At 31.8% G+C, this 18,296-nt stretch overlaps 1 protein-coding gene across 2 annotated transcripts; it reads right to left on the reverse strand.

Annotated features, from left to right (window-relative positions):
* Positions 1-439: 439 nt before the first annotated feature.
* LOC143083454 (uncharacterized) lies at positions 440-18,026 on the reverse strand. Of its 2 annotated transcripts, XM_076259709.1 has the most exons (16): positions 17,364-18,026; positions 15,980-16,152; positions 15,079-15,299; positions 13,717-13,806; positions 11,732-11,760; positions 10,745-10,936; positions 9,817-9,900; positions 8,556-8,642; positions 8,022-8,102; positions 7,119-7,270; positions 5,868-5,945; positions 5,002-5,273; positions 4,003-4,217; positions 2,515-2,701; positions 1,330-1,533; positions 440-687 (listed from the first exon to the last, which is right to left on the reverse strand). In XM_076259709.1, exons 7-16 carry the CDS (start codon positions 9,880-9,882, stop codon positions 440-442), a joined length of 1,590 nt encoding a protein of 529 aa, XP_076115824.1. In that variant the 5' UTR covers positions 9,883-9,900; positions 10,745-10,936; positions 11,732-11,760; positions 13,717-13,806; positions 15,079-15,299; positions 15,980-16,152; positions 17,364-18,026. The 2 variants fall into 2 exon arrangements, with proteins under 2 accessions (XP_076115824.1, XP_076115825.1); XM_076259710.1 differs by lacking the exons at positions 15,079-15,299; positions 15,980-16,152; positions 17,364-18,026 and having other exon boundaries at positions 13,717-14,309.
* Between the last annotated feature and the right edge of the window lie 270 nt (positions 18,027-18,296).

The raw sequence follows: 18,296 nt of genomic DNA on the forward strand, positions 1-18,296 counted from the left end.
CATATGATTTTTAACTCCCATAACAATTACCAAAAATACAAGAAATCTGCATGGGGACCTTCATGACAGCTTTGGGTCATTCTCGACTAAGGGGGGACCATGAAGACTTGGCATTTGAATGGTTAAAAACGGCAATAAATGAAAATATTGATACTTCTAATTCTATAATGAAAATTAAAATAAATGTAATTTAAATAAGCAATGAATTAGCATGTTCACCATTCCTTGTATGGAGGGATAAAATACTTCCGATCGCGCTACACTGTACAGCGTAGACCAGTTTGTAATGGTGAAAGTTCCTCCATGGTTCAATTTTCATCCATGGAGATCCCTGTACCCCTATAATTTTTCCCATAAAATTAGTGAAAGCGTTTTTAAGTTATTGACCAAAGTGTTGACGAAAGATGAACGGACGGACACATGGATGGTAAAATCAATGTCAATCTTGAGTGAATGTCTGGCTGTTTATAATTATTTCTGTGTAATGTTCAACCGCATCAGCTGGTGAGAGTTGCGGCTGAACCTTCAAAGTTAGTGCTAAGGCACAGGTGTTCACAAATGTGCTGGTTCCAAAACATACATCTATCTGTTTGTGGAAGCCTATAGCTGGTATTGATGTTGACCCTGTCAGCCACATCAATACTTCCTTTGGTCCTATTCTTATACCATTTACAACAGTGGATGTTCCTGTTGAAATTAAAAAAAAAAATTACTAGAAATATATTCATGCTCAACAGTAGATTTGAAAATGTTGAAGAACTTAACTCATTTAAAAAATTTTGAACAAGTTGTTAATTTGATATTCATTTACTCCTTAGAATTTAAATTTTATTCAAATATTCATTAAAGTTCTTGGGTCCTCAGTAAGTTCACTTTTTAAACAAAAAACTTCAAAAGAATTTTGTGCTTAACATTTGTGTAAGTATTTTTGGAGTGTGTTTCTAGTGCATTAAACGAGTTTGCATCATGATTGGATACCAAATATCATTTGCTTAAAAAACAAATATTTACCATCTTGAAAACAAACATTATAAAAACAAACCGCATTGTGATCAATGCTCATGAATATATACCCAAGCCCCTGGCATAGTCCATGTTTCTGTTTTGGAAACCCAAAATAATTTTTACAACAATATAAATTATAAGGTTCACAATGGCATTAAATATTTAAGAATAAAAAAAACACTGATTTTTTTTGTTTTCGGGAATTCAGAATGCAGTGTTTAATTTTGCCGTTATCTGGAAAAACACCCCCTCCTACTGCCCCTCACGTAAGCCCAGTATTATATGCTTATATCAAATAATTAATTTGGCACTACATTTCCTCACCTTTGGTGGCCTGAAGAAATGTTAAAAAGCCTTGCCCAGTTGTTCTCTGGTCCAAAGCTTCATTTCCATTTGAATAATTAAATTTTAGATGATTACGGACAGCATTTGCTGTGAGAGGTTTAACTCTCCCGCTAAATAATGTCCTCCCACTGGCTATATTCCTATCTTGTCTCAATAGACTCAATACTTGGTGAGTGTCTAATCCTGTATAAAAAAAAAAATATTTTAATTTTGAATCCTGTACAGCTGGCAGAAAACTTTATTTGTATCAAATATCCTCAATAAATATATATATAACATTCATTGATATTACAAATTTAAAATTAACAACAACATACAGTGTATTACCATATAATCCTCCGTAGTGATTAATTGTATTTTTATTATATTTCTTCTCAGTGTGAGAATATGTCATAGGGAGTCATATATACAGAGATAAGAAAGAGCGTGAAATCCCGTAAATTCCTGCGGCCCAGAAAGTGATTACAGTCGATAGTAATATTATTAGTACAGTATTTACAAAAAAATATTGCGGAAATCTTTCATGACTGATTTGGCTGTATTCTGTTAAAGTTTCTTATCTCGGTATCTACATCTCTGATATAACATACTATATTTAACTGTCAGAATGTCAGAATTTCAATAAATCTTTAAAGCAGTTTTTACCTGTGAAGGCATAATGAAAAGGTGGCTTGCGTGTCTGAAATTAAGTCGATCTTATCTTATATTATATTGTTATCAAACACTCTATATGGAATTCAACCTCACTTGGATCAATGGTAACAAATAATGAGAAAAGGTTCCTATAGATTTTTAGATTTTGAGGTGGATGTAAAAATAAATAAAAATTGACCAAACTTTGTGCAGGGACGTTTTCTGGATGCTGCATAAAAGATTGCTACCTTACATGGCCATGGACATATGGTCAGTAATCATGAAAGGAATACCAATATTTATTTCAATTTCTCAAAAATAAAAGCTAGTTAAACAATATAACAGTTTTAAATCATAGCATAAATGAATCATACTTCTAAGAAGCAGAAAAAACCTTTGCAATCAGGTCATTTTAAGCTTTTAATGTTCTTCAATATGGTAGAAATATGGTATGTGAGGTTGCTTAAATTAAGCTGGCTGGTTTTAAATATTGACCAAACTTTATTATGTAGTAAACCAATGTCTAGTTACCTTTGATAAACTGTTCAAGTTCATTCTGGCATTTACCTATCTGCCTCTCCAACAATGCAGCTTGAAGGATGTTAACATGATTTTTTTTAAATGCTGTTGTTGGAATAATAAACCCAGCATCAACAGCCTCATCAAACATACCAGAGTATAGGTTCTGGAGAGTAGTATCAGAAGTGCAATCTTGCATCTGAAATACATCCATAATTAACACTTGCAGTTGACTTTAATTTTGATTTTGTTATCAGTAAATTAAAAGCAAACTAAATATCATTGTTACATACATAAAAAAATTATACACATTCATGGATCTACCGTCGATACCTATATCTTGGCATTGCACAAGGTCGTGTTTTTCTCTGACTGTTTATGACGTCTTTACACTAAATCCATTGGTTGTTGGATGTGTAATGATTGATAAGTTAGTCTTAGATGTATGATTTTCTTTTTATTAGTTGTTATTGGCTTTGAACTAGCTGTCAGTAACTGCAAGTACTCTCAGATCTGTACTATAGTTTTTTTGTTGTTGGGATGTATAAGTGCTGAGCCACTTTCACTCTGTTTTTGTTAGATGTATTTCTATTTGTATCCATCTGATGAGTTAAGCCGTTTTCAACTGATTTTTATAGTTCGTTTCTATGTTGTACTGTTACACCACTGTCCCAGGTTAGGGGGAGGGTTGGGATCATGCTAACATGTTTAACCCCGCCACATTATTTATGTATGTGCCTGTCCCAAGTCAGGAGCCTGTAATTCAGTGGTTTTCGTTTGTTGCTGTGTTATATATTTGTTAAAGGTTCATTTATTTGTACATTAATTAGGCCGCAAGTTTTCTTGTTTGAATTGTTTTACATTTGTCATTTCAGGGCCTTTTATAGCTGACTATGCGGTATGGGCTTTGGTCATTGTTGAAGGCTGTATGGAAACCTATAGTTGTTAATTTCTGTGTCATTTGGTCTCTTGTTAAGAGTTGTCTCATTGGCAATTACACCAAATCTTCTTTTTTATATTCACAAGACGAGGGAAAACATGATTTTTAAAGTGCAGTTTGTATATTCAGATATCGGAATAAGGCTTACTTCTACTTTTTGCAGGGTTCTATATGTTTATCGATCATTCGATGTCATGTTTTGTTTTACAGATGTTTCTCTTTTTTAGGGTTGTAGCAGTTTTATTAATTGTGCATGTGAATATAAGCAATTTGAAATTAATAATTCTTTAAAGACAAAACAAATCTGGTACATATAAAACTGTAGATACATGAGCACTTTTACTTGTCCTAAATAGCAAGCCTGTATTTCAGTGGTTGTTGCTTGTTGCAGTCGAGCATATTTGTTTTTCATTTTTTTTTATAATTAAATCTGGCCGTTGGTTTGTCCTGTCTAAATTGTTTTATATTAGTAATTTTTGGGGCATCTATAGCTTACATTGGGTATGAGTTACAATTTTCACAAGTCATATTCATTAAAAAAAAAAAATTTTAAGACATACCATGACAATAATATCTTTTAATCCATCTGGCAAATCGTCTACATTTAAAATGCAAGGTTTCCCAAGCAATATATAGTCGGTGACTATATCACTGAAGATAGGCAGACCTGGCCCATCTTGAATTATGGACAAAGCTGTCAGCTGTCCCAAATGGAAAAAAATATTTTTCTTCCTGGCAACAAAGTTTTCCTGAAATGTTTGACGTCCAGGTTTGCCTGAAAGCATATAAAATACCACAATTACACCTGCATACTTTTAGTTGTTTAAAAAAAATACTTATATTATTATCCACTGAATTTCTATAAGTTCTAAGGCAATTGTGATATGGTGGATATATTTATAGGCAGTTAATGCTCAATGAAGTGTTAAGACTTCATGGTAAAACAAAAGCATTAAACCAATAACAAAGCAAAATATTTCAATTATCTCAATTTGCTTCAGAAAAAGGGTAGATATTCTTGTCATAAATTGATAATGATGACAATAAGGCTGTTTTATTTCCTTCAGCAAGTTGAATGCATATTCTTGAGAACACATTAATATGATATGTACACAAAGCCTTATTTGGATAATTTTGAACATGACTGCAATGTTTAGTCAGATTTGTTGTGTGCTAGTTCACAAGGTAACAGTGTGCATGTAGCCATATGTCACATAAACTTGACACGTGTTTTTTACAGAATGCTGACAAGTCTATTTACTCTCTAACTTTCAAATGATGCTCAACATAGAATCAGCATAAACAAATTTTTAAGTCTTTTGTTTGACTTTACATGGTATCCATTATACATCATTTCATATTTGCCGAAAACATGTCCCATAGAGCCGACTGAGGTGGATATCAAATTATAATATTATCAATTGTTAAAAAAAAATATTATCAAATAACTTTCCTTCCAATATTAAAAATGTTTAACCAAAGTCTTTAGAAACACATAAAAATATGTCAAAATGAAATTTTCCTTCAATTATATTTTACTGATTGCCATTCTTACTTACCGGTAACATATATTGAATTGGTTATCTTGTAGAGAAACAAGCTCCAAAATTCCCTTCTCAGGCCACCAAGATCAACACCTTCTTCTCCACTAAAGGCTATCCTCAATTGGCTGTTGAGGTCCTCTTGGCTGACACTGATGACAGCTAGAGCATCTTCTAATATGGATTCCCTTCTTACCTCCATTAGAAGTGGGTCTTCAGCATCATTTTTTATAAAGGAATCTTTATGATCCTTTAACATTTGGCGGAAGTTTTCTGTACACTCTGTTTGCCTACAATATATTCAATATAATCTTTAAAAATCCATCTTTAAAACTTTCGTCAAAGATTTTATAGCTTGAAAGGTGGTTATATTTTTTATTTGTTACAAAGCTAATTGAACAATTTGGGAGCAATTTTTTGATCCGCAGTGCAGCAACTTCCTTTTGTCAATATTTTGAAACTAAACTACTCACTGTATAACCAAAAACAAATCAACAAAATTCTTTGGCTTCAATGATAGGAATTGTTTCAGATTTGCATTGTGCAAATATATACAGTGACGTAGGTCCAGGAACAGTATTGGTATATCCACACTGATCTGTGTCTACAGTTAAATTGTTTTCACAAGGAGTTCATTGAATTAGACATCTTTATTATGCAAATTGTGCCATCCAATTAATTGCATGTACCAAGAGGCTGGTTTCATATCTGGCAATTCACAATGCTTGCTATTAAGTCTTTTTCAAGTTAAAGATATAAATATTAGACAAAAATATGTATTTTATTTAAATACAAGATTTGAATGCTGTTTTTTCGAGTTATGAGTACAAAGTTGAGTGGTGAGTTTGGAAAGTCAACTTGCAAGGTTTAAAAATAAATTTTACCCAATATCTCCAAATAGTCCAACTTCTGGGATATCTTCATAAATTGAATTGGTGTTGCTGCCATCAGCAGCCAAATCCCTGAAATCCAAAAAAAAAACATAAATATTTTTTTAAAGTTGCATAAAAAAACATTATCATTATAATAGATATAAACTTGTTGAAGAGAACCTTAAGAGGTTAAAGAGGCAGTATCTACTGATTTCCCTTAAAAGTTATTTCTTAGAATATGATGCATTTGGAATATGAAATATATTTGAACAATATGTTGGTGCCAAATATTGCAGTATGATACTATTGTTTACAAAACTAATTTCGTTTTTTTGTCAGGCTTACAATAATGGAATAAAAATCCATCAATATTTAAACATTCACACTTACCTAGTAAATGGGTAACCTCAGAAAGATGTGTGGGAACTGGAAAACATGCTATGCATGTATTCACAGATGATTTCAATTATTAATATTTAAATGTATATGATGGAAGATGATTTTAACATTCAATATATTCATCACACCATACCATGTTGTGGTATTTGTGCTTTGTCGTGAGATGCGTTGTTCTAGTGTTTGTATTTTGTGTAATTCATATGAATGTTTTTGATAGAGTTAAGCCATTTCAATTAATATTTTATAGTGCGTCATTTATTGTTGTAATGTTGTACTGCTGTATCAGGTCTAGGGTGAAGGTTGGCGCCTGGTAAAACGTTCAAACCCACTGCATATATTATATGCACCTGTCCTAAGTCAGGAACCTGTTGTTCAGTGGGTGTCGTTTGTTGGTATGTTTCATATATATTTCTCATTTCTCGTTTTGTAAATAGATTAGACCATTGTTTTTTCTGTTTGAATTGTGTTACACTGGTTATTTTGGGGCCCTTTATAGCTTCAAGTTACTGTGCGGTGTGAGCTAATGCTCTGTGTTGAAGGCTGTACTTTGACCAATAATTGTTAACTTTTTATACATTGTGACTTTGATGGAGAGTTGTCTCATTGGCACTCATACCACATCTTCTTATTTACATGAAGTATATATTAAATATATAATTAACAAATGTTGGTCAAACAGACAATAACTCTCAAACACGTTCATTGTAGAACCCGTAATTACTGGAAATATATTTTTTCCTTTCTATTTTATAAGTTTTTTTTTTAAAGTTTTAAGCAAAACATTTGATTTCCACAGATATTGTGTGTTTAGAATAAACTGCATGATTTTCACAACAATTTTCATAAAATTCAATTTCATAATACCTTGTTATATCCATTAACGACTGGGGAATGAGTGGTGTGGACTGTTGTTGTTCAGTCATGTCTTGTTCTGCAGAAGATGGTTCAGAGCTACTTCTAAACAAAACTGTTGGAGTACCAGCTGTGTGGTAGATTGTGGTTGCAGTTTCCCTAACCTGAAAATGGTGATTTAACTTTATGTAACATGTAATTAGGTCTGATGAGTTAATAGAAAATTAAGGACAATGGAGTAAATGTGCATTGAGTAAATTCAAATACAATACATAGAAAAATACAAATTATCAATGACTATACAACAAGGTCAAGATGTTTTTCAAAAGAGTTTTAAATGTTTGTTCTTTCAGTTTAGTTATAACACCACTCTCCCAGATAGGAGGAAGGGTATTATGTAATAATTTTTAACCTACATGTATATATACTATATGTACGTGTCCCAAGTACTGAGCCTGTAATTTAGTGGTTAACGCTTGTTGCTATGGAGCATATTTTTTGTCTATGTAAAAATTTGGCCATTGGTTAAAAATGTCCAGTCTGATTTTTTTTACACTAGTCATTTTGAGGCCATTTATAATTCATTTTGCGCTGTGAGTCAGGGCTCCACATTGAAAGCCATGTTGTGACATAATAATTAATTATATTTAATGCTATAGATCTTGGATTGAGTTTTGTCTCATTTGCAATCATACAATCTTTTTATTAGGTGTATATTGTGTAACAGTAGATATATAAAAAAAATCCATATTTTGTTTATAATTATGATAAAGATTGAAAATAATGATTCTACAACAATCTTGACACACTTCTTAACATCCATCTATACCAACATTCAAAAAATAAATTCTATTCGGTTTATGCACATTTTTGATTTTTTAGTTAAAAATGGCTATAAATTTTTTTTTAACTCACATTTGAAGTTGTTGGGTACCTGGCTCTGGCTCTACCTCTACCTCTTCTATGAGATGAAGAATTAGTAGCTTCTGGGGCTACCTGTAAAAGATTTAAAGTTAATTACATTATTAACCATATTTAGTATTAAATTATGAATTATTGGTAGTACACTGATTCATGATCCAAATTATTTGATATAAATTCTGTTTTTTATTTTATTTTCATTTTCATTTTTTTATATGGCTTATCAAATGGCCCACACATGTCCTTTAAACAAATGACTGTCTCAAACCTAATTGCACCTAATCAATTTGCCTTTATGTTTTGTCATTTTTTTTAATTCACCAACTACTATTTAAACATTGTTTAGAAAGTTGACCAAAAATTGTAATGGCTATTTTATTTTAAGTCCCATTTGACATATCTTCTCAGTATCTATTCATCTCCCTGACAATAAAATATCTTGTATTGTGCACTGACATATACTCAACTGCAGAAGAATAAGAAGAATAAGACTTGTGCTTTCTTTTACTATGATCTACTATGACATACCACTGCATGAATAAAATCATTTGCAACTACAGCTGACCTTCTTTGCCTCCTAGAATTTCTGGATAAACTGGATCTGTGTGATGTGCCCTAAAAATGACAACATTTTATATCCTTCTTTAGAGAAAGAAAAAATGGTTGCACAATAAGATTAAAAATCCAATTTTAAGTAAATGTTTGCAGCACTTTCTGATCAAAAATATTTTGTATTGGTCCATGTTTACCCAAATGACAAGTGTTTTCAAAAGAAATCAATTGTGCAAAAGTGTTCAGCAGCTGGCTATAATATACATATACTTTTCAAAGACTTTATTAATTGTATTTTTATCCCAGGATTTACATTATTTTCAAGTTTTATATGCTCTTTCCACTCTCATTTGATTGCAAATATATATTCCCGGTTTTAAAAAGATAGATAGAACTTGAAAACAGTTTTAACAAGAGTGGACATAGATGAGCTTGGATAGTATTATGTATTATGAGAGTATTGCATAAAACTGCAACTGTGTAAAGTTTCATTAATATTGCTACAGTCATTTAGGAAAGTTTACAAGACCTATTGCAAAATACTTTGATCTTTAAACTAAGTAATTTCAATTATCTCTCTTGATAAAAATCTGACCAGAAATATCCTCTTTCATGCACATTCACATGTTGCGTACAACAACTGTGTAATGTTTCATCAATATTGATTCTTCCATTTAGGAGTAGTTATGCTTAAAAGACCTGTTGCCATTTATAGCTATATAAAAACTAAGTAAATTCAATTATCTCCCTTGAAATAATTCCAACCAGAAATATTTTCCTTCATGCACATCCTCATGTTGTGTATTACAAATGTGTAAAGTTTAATCAATATTGGTCCATACGTTTAGGAGGAGTTGTGCTTACGAGAAATATGGGCAGACAGACAGACAGACAAACAGACAGGCGGACGGACAGGGTGATTCCTATATACCCCCAAAACTTTGTTTTTGGGGGGTATAATTATTGCCTCAATTAAATTAATTTTGTATTTGACTCAGCTAAGACAAATAAATATTTAAATGAAAAATTAATATTTGGAAATTTAAATGTGATAAGATTACCATTTGATAAATATATTGTAAAGCAAGAGAATATCATAAAAATACATAATTTCATCTTTTGCCAACAAAACACTTTGGAACAAAAGGTCCAACAGGTGTGACCTTAGAAATAATAAATTTGAGTGCTACTATACATTGATTAAAGTCAGATCTACAAATCATTCAGAGTAACTTACAGATGCTAAATTTGAATCTGGTGATGACAGTGTACTGATTCTTTGAGTGGATGAGGAATTTGACATCTCAGAAGTTACAGTTGCCTATGGAAATAAAACTTTGGGTAAATACACATAATATTGCTACTGATATTTACTATTTTTCTATTAACATGATAAAATTTCATTGTTTTTTTAATCTGCATTTTTGTAGCTAAAAAGTAAAGTTGTTGAAAGTGACGGCTGGATCAATTATCTCCCTTAAAATAATTCTGACCAGAAATATTTTCCTTCATGCACATCCGTTTGATGTGTTTGAGCGGCATTGGACCCCCTTTTTTGCCATTTGATTAAGGACTTTCCATTTAGAATTTCCCTTGGAGTTCGGTATTTTTGTTATTTTACTTTTTATCCTCAGGTTGTGTACTACAACTGTGTAAAGTTTCTTCAATATTATGCGTCTATCCGTTAAGGAGAAGTTCCACTTAGGAGAAATATGGACAGACAGACGGACAGACAGATGGAGGGAGAGACGGCGTCGGTGATTCCACAGTACACTTATGCCTTATGCACACTATCATTTTAGATTGTTATTGAAGTTGGGGACAAACCCCTAATTAATTAAACATACAATTTAAAAAAATAACTTCCTAACAGTGACCATTAACATAACTTTAACCAGATATGGGATGGACAAACAAACAGATGGACATACTGAAAAACAGATGAAAGCAAACACTAGAAAACAATATGCTCTCTATCATAGGCAAGGCATAACAATAACATGACCTGGTGAACTGAGCAACTTAATCAAACATGATAAAGCAACATTTTGAAGTTTTCATTTATAAAAAAACATACATGCAACATAGCTACACTAATAAACGGATTTCTGTATGAAATGGCTAAAACCATCAATCTTCCAACACATTCATTGTTTTACACTTACACTTGCTCCACTGGTACCTGGTAAAGACAATGTGCTATTTCTCTGAGTTGGTAGAGAATCAGTTGTACTAAATGGGACTGTTGTATCAGATTGGACTGTTGTATCAGATTGGACTGTTGTAGCAGATTGGACTGTTGTAGCAGATTGGACTGTTGTATCAGATGGGACTGTTGTATCAGATGGGACTGTTGTCTACAAAATAACAAAAAAGTGAATTAAATTAATAAATATGGGTAAACGTTTAATAACCAGGTTATTATAACCCATCCTTATTTCATTTACTGTAAAGATAAGTCTTGTTTTTTTACCTGAAATGCATTTTAGGAAATACTTTTCTTAGAAATGGAAAACTGTACCTACCAATTTTTAAACCAATTAACAAATGATGGAGACCTACTATTTCCAATGTGTGACTAATTCAGTACTTTGCATGCTAGAGGATTTCATTAAACTTTGACATTTATATCCTTTACTACATAATGAATACAATTAATGAGTTAAAATTATCTGTTATAAAGATATATTCCGTTATTCTCATATTCCAGAGTCAATTGTAACTTTAAGAAATCATTTACAATATTGTATTTTTTTAGCAACTTATTAAAACTTTTATAGGATTTAACTCGTTTTTTTCTAGAGGTAATTGATGTGTAAACTCGGTCTGAGGAACTTTTATGTGAAGTTTATGAGTAAGCGACCCAGTTTACACATCAATAAACTCTAGAAAAAAGTGTTTAATTCTAATACAATTCCAAACACGAACATTATTTATTCTTTCTCTTAATTATACTTTTCTTAAACATCCTCAAATTCCATTCATGTGTGGCGCATGAATACACTTCAACCTTATGTTTCCATAGTCAACATAAGTAGTTTCGGCAACATGGTTTATCAAAGAGTAAACAGACCAATCACATCCAAGTATTTCTGAATATATGCAAATCATATAAGAATTCTACTATATTGTTAGTTTTCTAATTTACTTACATGCTTTCATGCTTTCAACTGAAGTGTATCTGAAACATGCAACTTTTTATCATCATAGGCTTGTCATTAAGTTTAAAAATGAATTGAAAATTTTTTTTTTTTTATGCAAGATTTTATCATTTACATTCATTTAAATTATCTATGTATGTTAACTATAAGTTAAGTAATGTTACAGTGTTGGTATGACATTGACATCATCATATCATGCTTTGAAAATATATGAATGCATCACATTTTTAAACATGTTAAGTCCCACATGGCACATTGCTTAAAATAATCAAGAAGCTCACAGGAGCTTCACTTGCTTCCATATAATATTTTGTGTAAATCTGTGGTTATTTTTGCTACTGTAAATTCAGAAATTATTGTGTACATCTATAGCTATTATTGCACTTTTGTCATTAAGACCAAAATGCAAATTTAATATTTGCAATATTTAGAAAATCCTGCTTCATTCATATAAAAAAATACAAAATGCCAGTTCAAATTATTCTGATTAAAACCCTATCACATTTCTTTGCAATTAATTAAAACATCACAATAATTTCTGAATTTATAGTACCGTATAGCGAGTTATTTTCGCAGGTGTAAAATTTCGCGATTTTGGTGTAACAAAGTATACGAAAAATTTTGGCGGTTTTTATTTTGGCGGATTCTTTCATCCCAATTAAATATTTTGGTGGATACTGAAATGGTTGCAGTAAAAAATTTGTAAAAATTGACAACAAGGGTCTATTGTTATTGTTAAATGATTGTATACCTCTGTAAGACGTGTTATTTATTGATTATATTTTGATACAGTTAATCAATAGAACACCGGTACATAGTTATTTGTCACAGGTGAATAAACTTCTTGTAAATGTTATTGCTGATTAGTTACGCAATTAACCGGACCTTTGATGTACTAATTAGATTATGAAATTATCATGAGTGACTTGCAACTCTTATATAAATTGACACTAATTGATAAGGATCAAATACCTGACAGCGTACCTTACACTCTTAAATTATTATTTATTTTATAATGTAACCAATAAACTAATTAACACCTGACAGCCAGTGAACAATGGCCTATGGCAATTATGTTGTTTAAATTAAAATAAACCATTATTGATCCGTCAAACGCGAAAAATAGATAGTTTACAAAACACTTTAGCTATTAGAAAGTATCGAACGTATGCATAAAGTTTCGCGGAATTTATTTTCGCGATTTCCCCTGACCCGCCAAAATAGGCGAAAATGAACACCCCGCGAAAGTAACCCGCTATACGGTATTTGATGATTAAAAACATGCCATTCAAAATTTTCAGCAATCATGTTCACAGTTTATCTATCCGAAATCTGTGGTGGAAACTTGAAGATATACATAGTTAGGTTACAATCTGTCAAGTTTCAGATGAAAAGTTCTTTGAAAACTAAAAGACCAATAAAAATAAAAGATGGCGTTAGGTGGCAACATTGTTTATCCAAAAAATATCAATGGTGGATTTTTTATAAAGGACCTTCCATACATCATTTCTTCCAAGTTGGTTACTATCTATCAAGTTTCAGAGGAAAGCCAGCCGATACAAATCATATATATATCCTCTGGTACCCATATTGTTCAACCAAGGGTAGTTGACCTAGATCCAAATATGGATTTTTTGTAAAGATCCTTCCATACTTGATTCAAACAAAGTTTGGTTACAATCTGCCAATTAGTTTCAGAGTAGAAAATTTTTGAAAATAGTTTACGATGGATCCAAGACACAGATCAACATCAAACATAATACAGGCGCAAATTGATTGCCAAATCTTACTTTAAATTATCAATGTATGTTAACTATAAGTTAAGTACATGCTTTATGTTTTCAACTGAAGTGTATCTGAAACATGCAACTTAATATCATCAAAGGCTTGTCATTGAGTTTGAAACTGATTTTAAAAAAGACTTTTTTCATAAAATGGGAAATGACTAAATGCTAAGGTTGTGTACTAATATATACCCTTTGTTCTGTCAAAATGGAACCAGATTGCCTTTCTCTTCGTGAAGAGAAAATGTCTGGTAGTTCATCGTCAGATTCACCTTCAGCATTCTATGAAAAAAATAGTATAACGATATAAACAAGAGTGAACATTGTGACTTGGATGGAAAGTTGTCTCATTGGCACTCATACCACATCTTATTTATAATGCTAATCAACTGCCTACTATTTTTAATTATGATTGAATTGATAAGGAAATTTCTTAGGATACAAGGTACATGATGAATTATCAAATTTAATAATGTAAAGATTCAGATAAAGCCCTTAATGGACATAAACTTAGCCAGAGAAACATGCACAGAGACAATCATACCATACACTTATATAATTTATAAAGCAGAATTCTTTGAAAAAATATCTCAACATAAAATACTTTGCATTGCTTATCATAAACATATTTTCATACATAAATTCGTCAAAATAAGATCATGTGATGTACACTGGTTAGATAAGTAGTCAACTTTTTTCTTTAATTGCTGTATCTGTTGTGCAAAGGTATAAAATTGTTTGGGCACATAATTACAAGTACAGCTGTAATATACAGACATAATTTGCTTTTCAACATTGAAAACATTGAAAACTAGATATCAGTGAGATGGGAGCCATCACTATGGGCCCGCTGTCAATAACAGACACAATCTTAACCATAGGACATAGGATTCCCAACTGTAAGATGTTGACCTTTGACCTTTGACCTACAAAATTAATGCTTAATAAGCATGTCAAGTACAAACTTTGTAATCCTAAACTTTGTAATCCTAATGGTTCTCAAGATATGGAGCGGACAGGATCTTTCCCATAGGTTATGGGATTCCCTACTAAAACCTAAGTTTTTGACCTTGACCTTTGACCTACAAAGTTGAACATAAATTATGACACACCCTCTGGTATGGGTCAATATACATGTGAAGTATAAACTTTGAAATCATAACAGTTCTGGAGATATGGAGCGGACAGGATCTTTCTCAAAGGTCATGGGGTTCTATACCAAAACCTAAGTTTTTGACCTTGACCTTTGACCTACAAAGTTGAACATACATTATGACACACCCTCTAGTGTTGGTCAATACATATGTGAAGTATAAACTTTGAAATCATAACGGTTTTAAAGATATGGAGTGGACAAGATTTTGTAACGGACAGACAGACTGATCACTATAGGGCGAACCGCCTTTGGCGGGGCCCTAATTATATGGATTGGAACATAATACTTCATTGAATTAACATTCATTTACCTATGATCAAGTTGTGTCATTAGTAATTATGTCCAACCACATCTGGCCACATCATATCATTAAAACATATATATTTTACTGTACTCACATTAATAATATCTTGTGCAGGCTTTACATAGAGGGTGAATTTCACTTTTGCCTTTAAGTCTTTAAGTGAATTGAAATTAACAGGTTCCAAGCGATGTCTATCTCGTATCTTTGCTTGGTGAAAATCAAAATTGATATGTTCTAATTTGGGAAAAAGTTCCTTTATCTTTTTCTGGAAATTGATCACAGAGTCATTCCTTGATATTACTATTTTTCTGGATCCTGTAAAGACAAAATTTTATAAGACATTTGGTTTTTGTATTTTCTTTATCAAATTATGTTTTGTTCATGATAAACACTTTCCCAAATCAAATAATAATGATAACTAGACTTGCCATTCCGAGCAATGGTGGATATCTACCCGTTTTCCCATTGCCAGACGATCTGGACGTCGCCAGGGGAACTACAGCCATTTTGAAAAATCAAACGTTGAAGAACATATATTAATGTCTTTTGACATATCTTTAAAGTTTTGGAGCACTTTGAAGTTTTAAGCAATTTGGCCATATCCATGGCGGCCATTTTGAAAATTTCAAAGACAATTGGCACCTCTTTTCATACTCATCCTCCACCATACAATATTTGAAATGTCTAAGACCAATGGAACATAATGTTCTAATGAGTTGTCTCATTGGCACTGATACCGCATCTTCTTATTTATATAGAATGTTCATGAATTTCCCATTAACTCAATGTTTTTATTTAAACAAAACATTTTTGAAAAAAAGGTTTGTTTTTTTTTTAGTTTGATAAAGGAGCCCTGACCAAATTTTGTCAAAAATACCAGTGAATTTTATAACATTTTTCAATTGTGTGGAGTGGGCTCTTAATCCACCTCTGATAACCTATAAAATTGCCTATAGTTCCATTATATATTTTTTTATTCATACAGTACTATGTACCTAAACCACATTTGTTGAGTCTTCTTATTAACATGGGGCTGACGTTAGTATGGTCAGGTCCTCCAAGACATGTTACTTTGAAAGAATAGACAGGATTTGTCCTTCTCCTGTATGCCCCTGCAGCATGTGTTTGCCCAGGTCTGCTGTCATGTCTTGTTCTAAAATTTGCAAATCTAAAGAAAAAATAAATAATTTTCAAAACACATACAACTGAATAACAAATAAGTTAGGATTCTTCTTGAAAAAGTCATTAGAACTGAGGGCATGGGACTCTTAACAGCTTGTTTGTTTTTTATAAATTTTGATGCTATTTTTGTTGTGTATGTTTAATATGTATGTATATATGTTCATTGTGTTAATACATGTTTGTCACAAACTGTAATTTAAAAGTTTATATGACAATAAAATATTTGATTTGATTTGATTTGATTAAAGGCACTGACCATTCATGATTATAGATCTTCTGTGGGGTTAGATACCCTGCATTTATCGCTTTCCCAGATGATGAAATAAAATTGCTAAAAGACCCCCCCCTCTTAAATTATAGAAATCTATCATAAAAATTTACAATGATCATAATATCTGGGGGTGTAAATTCTCTGGCTAACGTACTGTGTGACTGTATTCTTTAGATAATTAGTAAAGTGACAATAAGGAGTTCAAAATATTTGAATTTACTCCTAATGCTCATTAAAAAAGTCTTGTTTCTGTACTGCTATTGAAAAACAAACGAATTGCCTCGAAGTAAAGTGACCATTAGGAGGAAAACATATTTGAATTCACTCATTATGTTTCATAAAATGTCAATTTTCTGTAATGCTATTGAAAAACATAGTTTGTTTTTTCTAAAAGGATGAGGAAAAAAATAGTTTGTTCTGAGAAAAAAAACATATGTATCACCTACACCCACAAAAGATGAATGGTCTGTGTCTTAGATGATGTCAATATCATATATCAATATCATTCATGAAATTAATCTGTTGATGACACTTTTTCTGAAAACTCCAAAAAAGTTCAAATTTACATGTTGTTATATTGAGAATCATTTTTCTGAAGTCATGGTGAAAAATTGTTTTGCACTGTTCACTTTTAATAGAGAAAAGAAATCTGTGGTCATACCCCCTTTTCTTCTTGAGCATAAAAAATCACTTATTAAGATGATTGATCGTTTTTTATAGTGTCATTCTTCACATATAAATATTTTCTCTCTTTTTAAACTTTTGTTGACATTCAAATGGCAGGAAATTACAAGTTGTCTGGATATCATAGACTTATATGTTTATATTGATACTACGTCTATAAATAACCACACAGGTAAGTTGGGTTTTCCCAAATTTACACATGTTTTATATGTCTATGTACAATCAAATCGCAGATAATTTACCCAGAAACAAAGTCGTTTTCATCATCATTTTCTTCCTCTCTTCTTTCCCTTTCCCTAATTCTTTGCAAGCTTCTTCTCATCAATTGTTGATATCTATCGAGGCTTGTCATTTTTATTTGTTGGCCACTTGCATGAAATCGTAAGGAAAAGGGAGGGCAACGTCAGATTTCCCTCTCAAAGTCCCGAAGGTGAGAAAAAGCAAATTTCATTGGTTGAAATTACGATAGAGCACGCCCAATTTAAGATCAAATATCAGATTTTAACCATCTAGATGCTTTTGCGATATATCTAGATACTGTTACGAAGCATCTAGATACTTTAACAAAGTATCTAGATACTTGTGCGGTGTATCTAGATACTTCGATGAAGCATCTAGATAGTTTAACCGTGTATCTAGATGCTTCGTTGAAGTACCTAGATGCTTCGTTGAAGTATCTAGATGCTTCGTTGAAGTACCTAGATGCTTCGTTGAAGTATCTAGATGCTTCGTTGAAGTACCTAGATGCTTCGTTGGAGTACCTAGATGCTTCGTTGAAGTATCTAGATACTTTGATGAAGCATCTAGATACATGGTTGAAGTATCTAGGTGCTTCATTGAAGTATCTAGATGCTTTCAACAAGTATCTAGATGGAAAATGCATCTAGATGGAACCATTACTATTTTGACATGAACGGCCACTCATACAACTGAGTATAGCTGTAGGACAATATATATGGTAAAAAATAAATCAGACATGTGATAATTTATCTAATTAGCACAAAATTAATTCAAAGTTGGACAAATATCTTGTTTATAATAAGCAAATTGTTGTATGTATAGGACTGGACATGTAAAATGCAATAATTTTTAGCACTTGTATTTTGTTTACAATTTGATTAAACTGGTGACTTTATTTCATCCATATTTTAACTCCCATAAACTGCACCTTGAAA

The sequence above is a fragment of the Mytilus galloprovincialis genome, chromosome 7, assembly GCF_965363235.1.
Source record: "Mytilus galloprovincialis chromosome 7, xbMytGall1.hap1.1, whole genome shotgun sequence".
Lineage (NCBI taxonomy): Eukaryota > Metazoa > Mollusca > Bivalvia > Mytilida > Mytilidae > Mytilus > Mytilus galloprovincialis.

Coding starts and splice junctions, on each gene's coding strand:
- LOC143083454 (XM_076259709.1), bottom strand. CDS start 9,882: ATGTCAAATTCCTCATCCACTCAAAGAATCAGTACACTGTCATCACCA. Junction 5,274..5,867: donor GGACTATTTGGAGATATTGG/GTAAAATTTATT, acceptor AATATATTGTAG/GCAAACAGAGTGTACAGAAA. Junction 2,702..4,002: donor TAAAAGATATTATTGTCATG/GTATGTCTTAAA, acceptor GATGTATTTCAG/ATGCAAGATTGCACTTCTGA.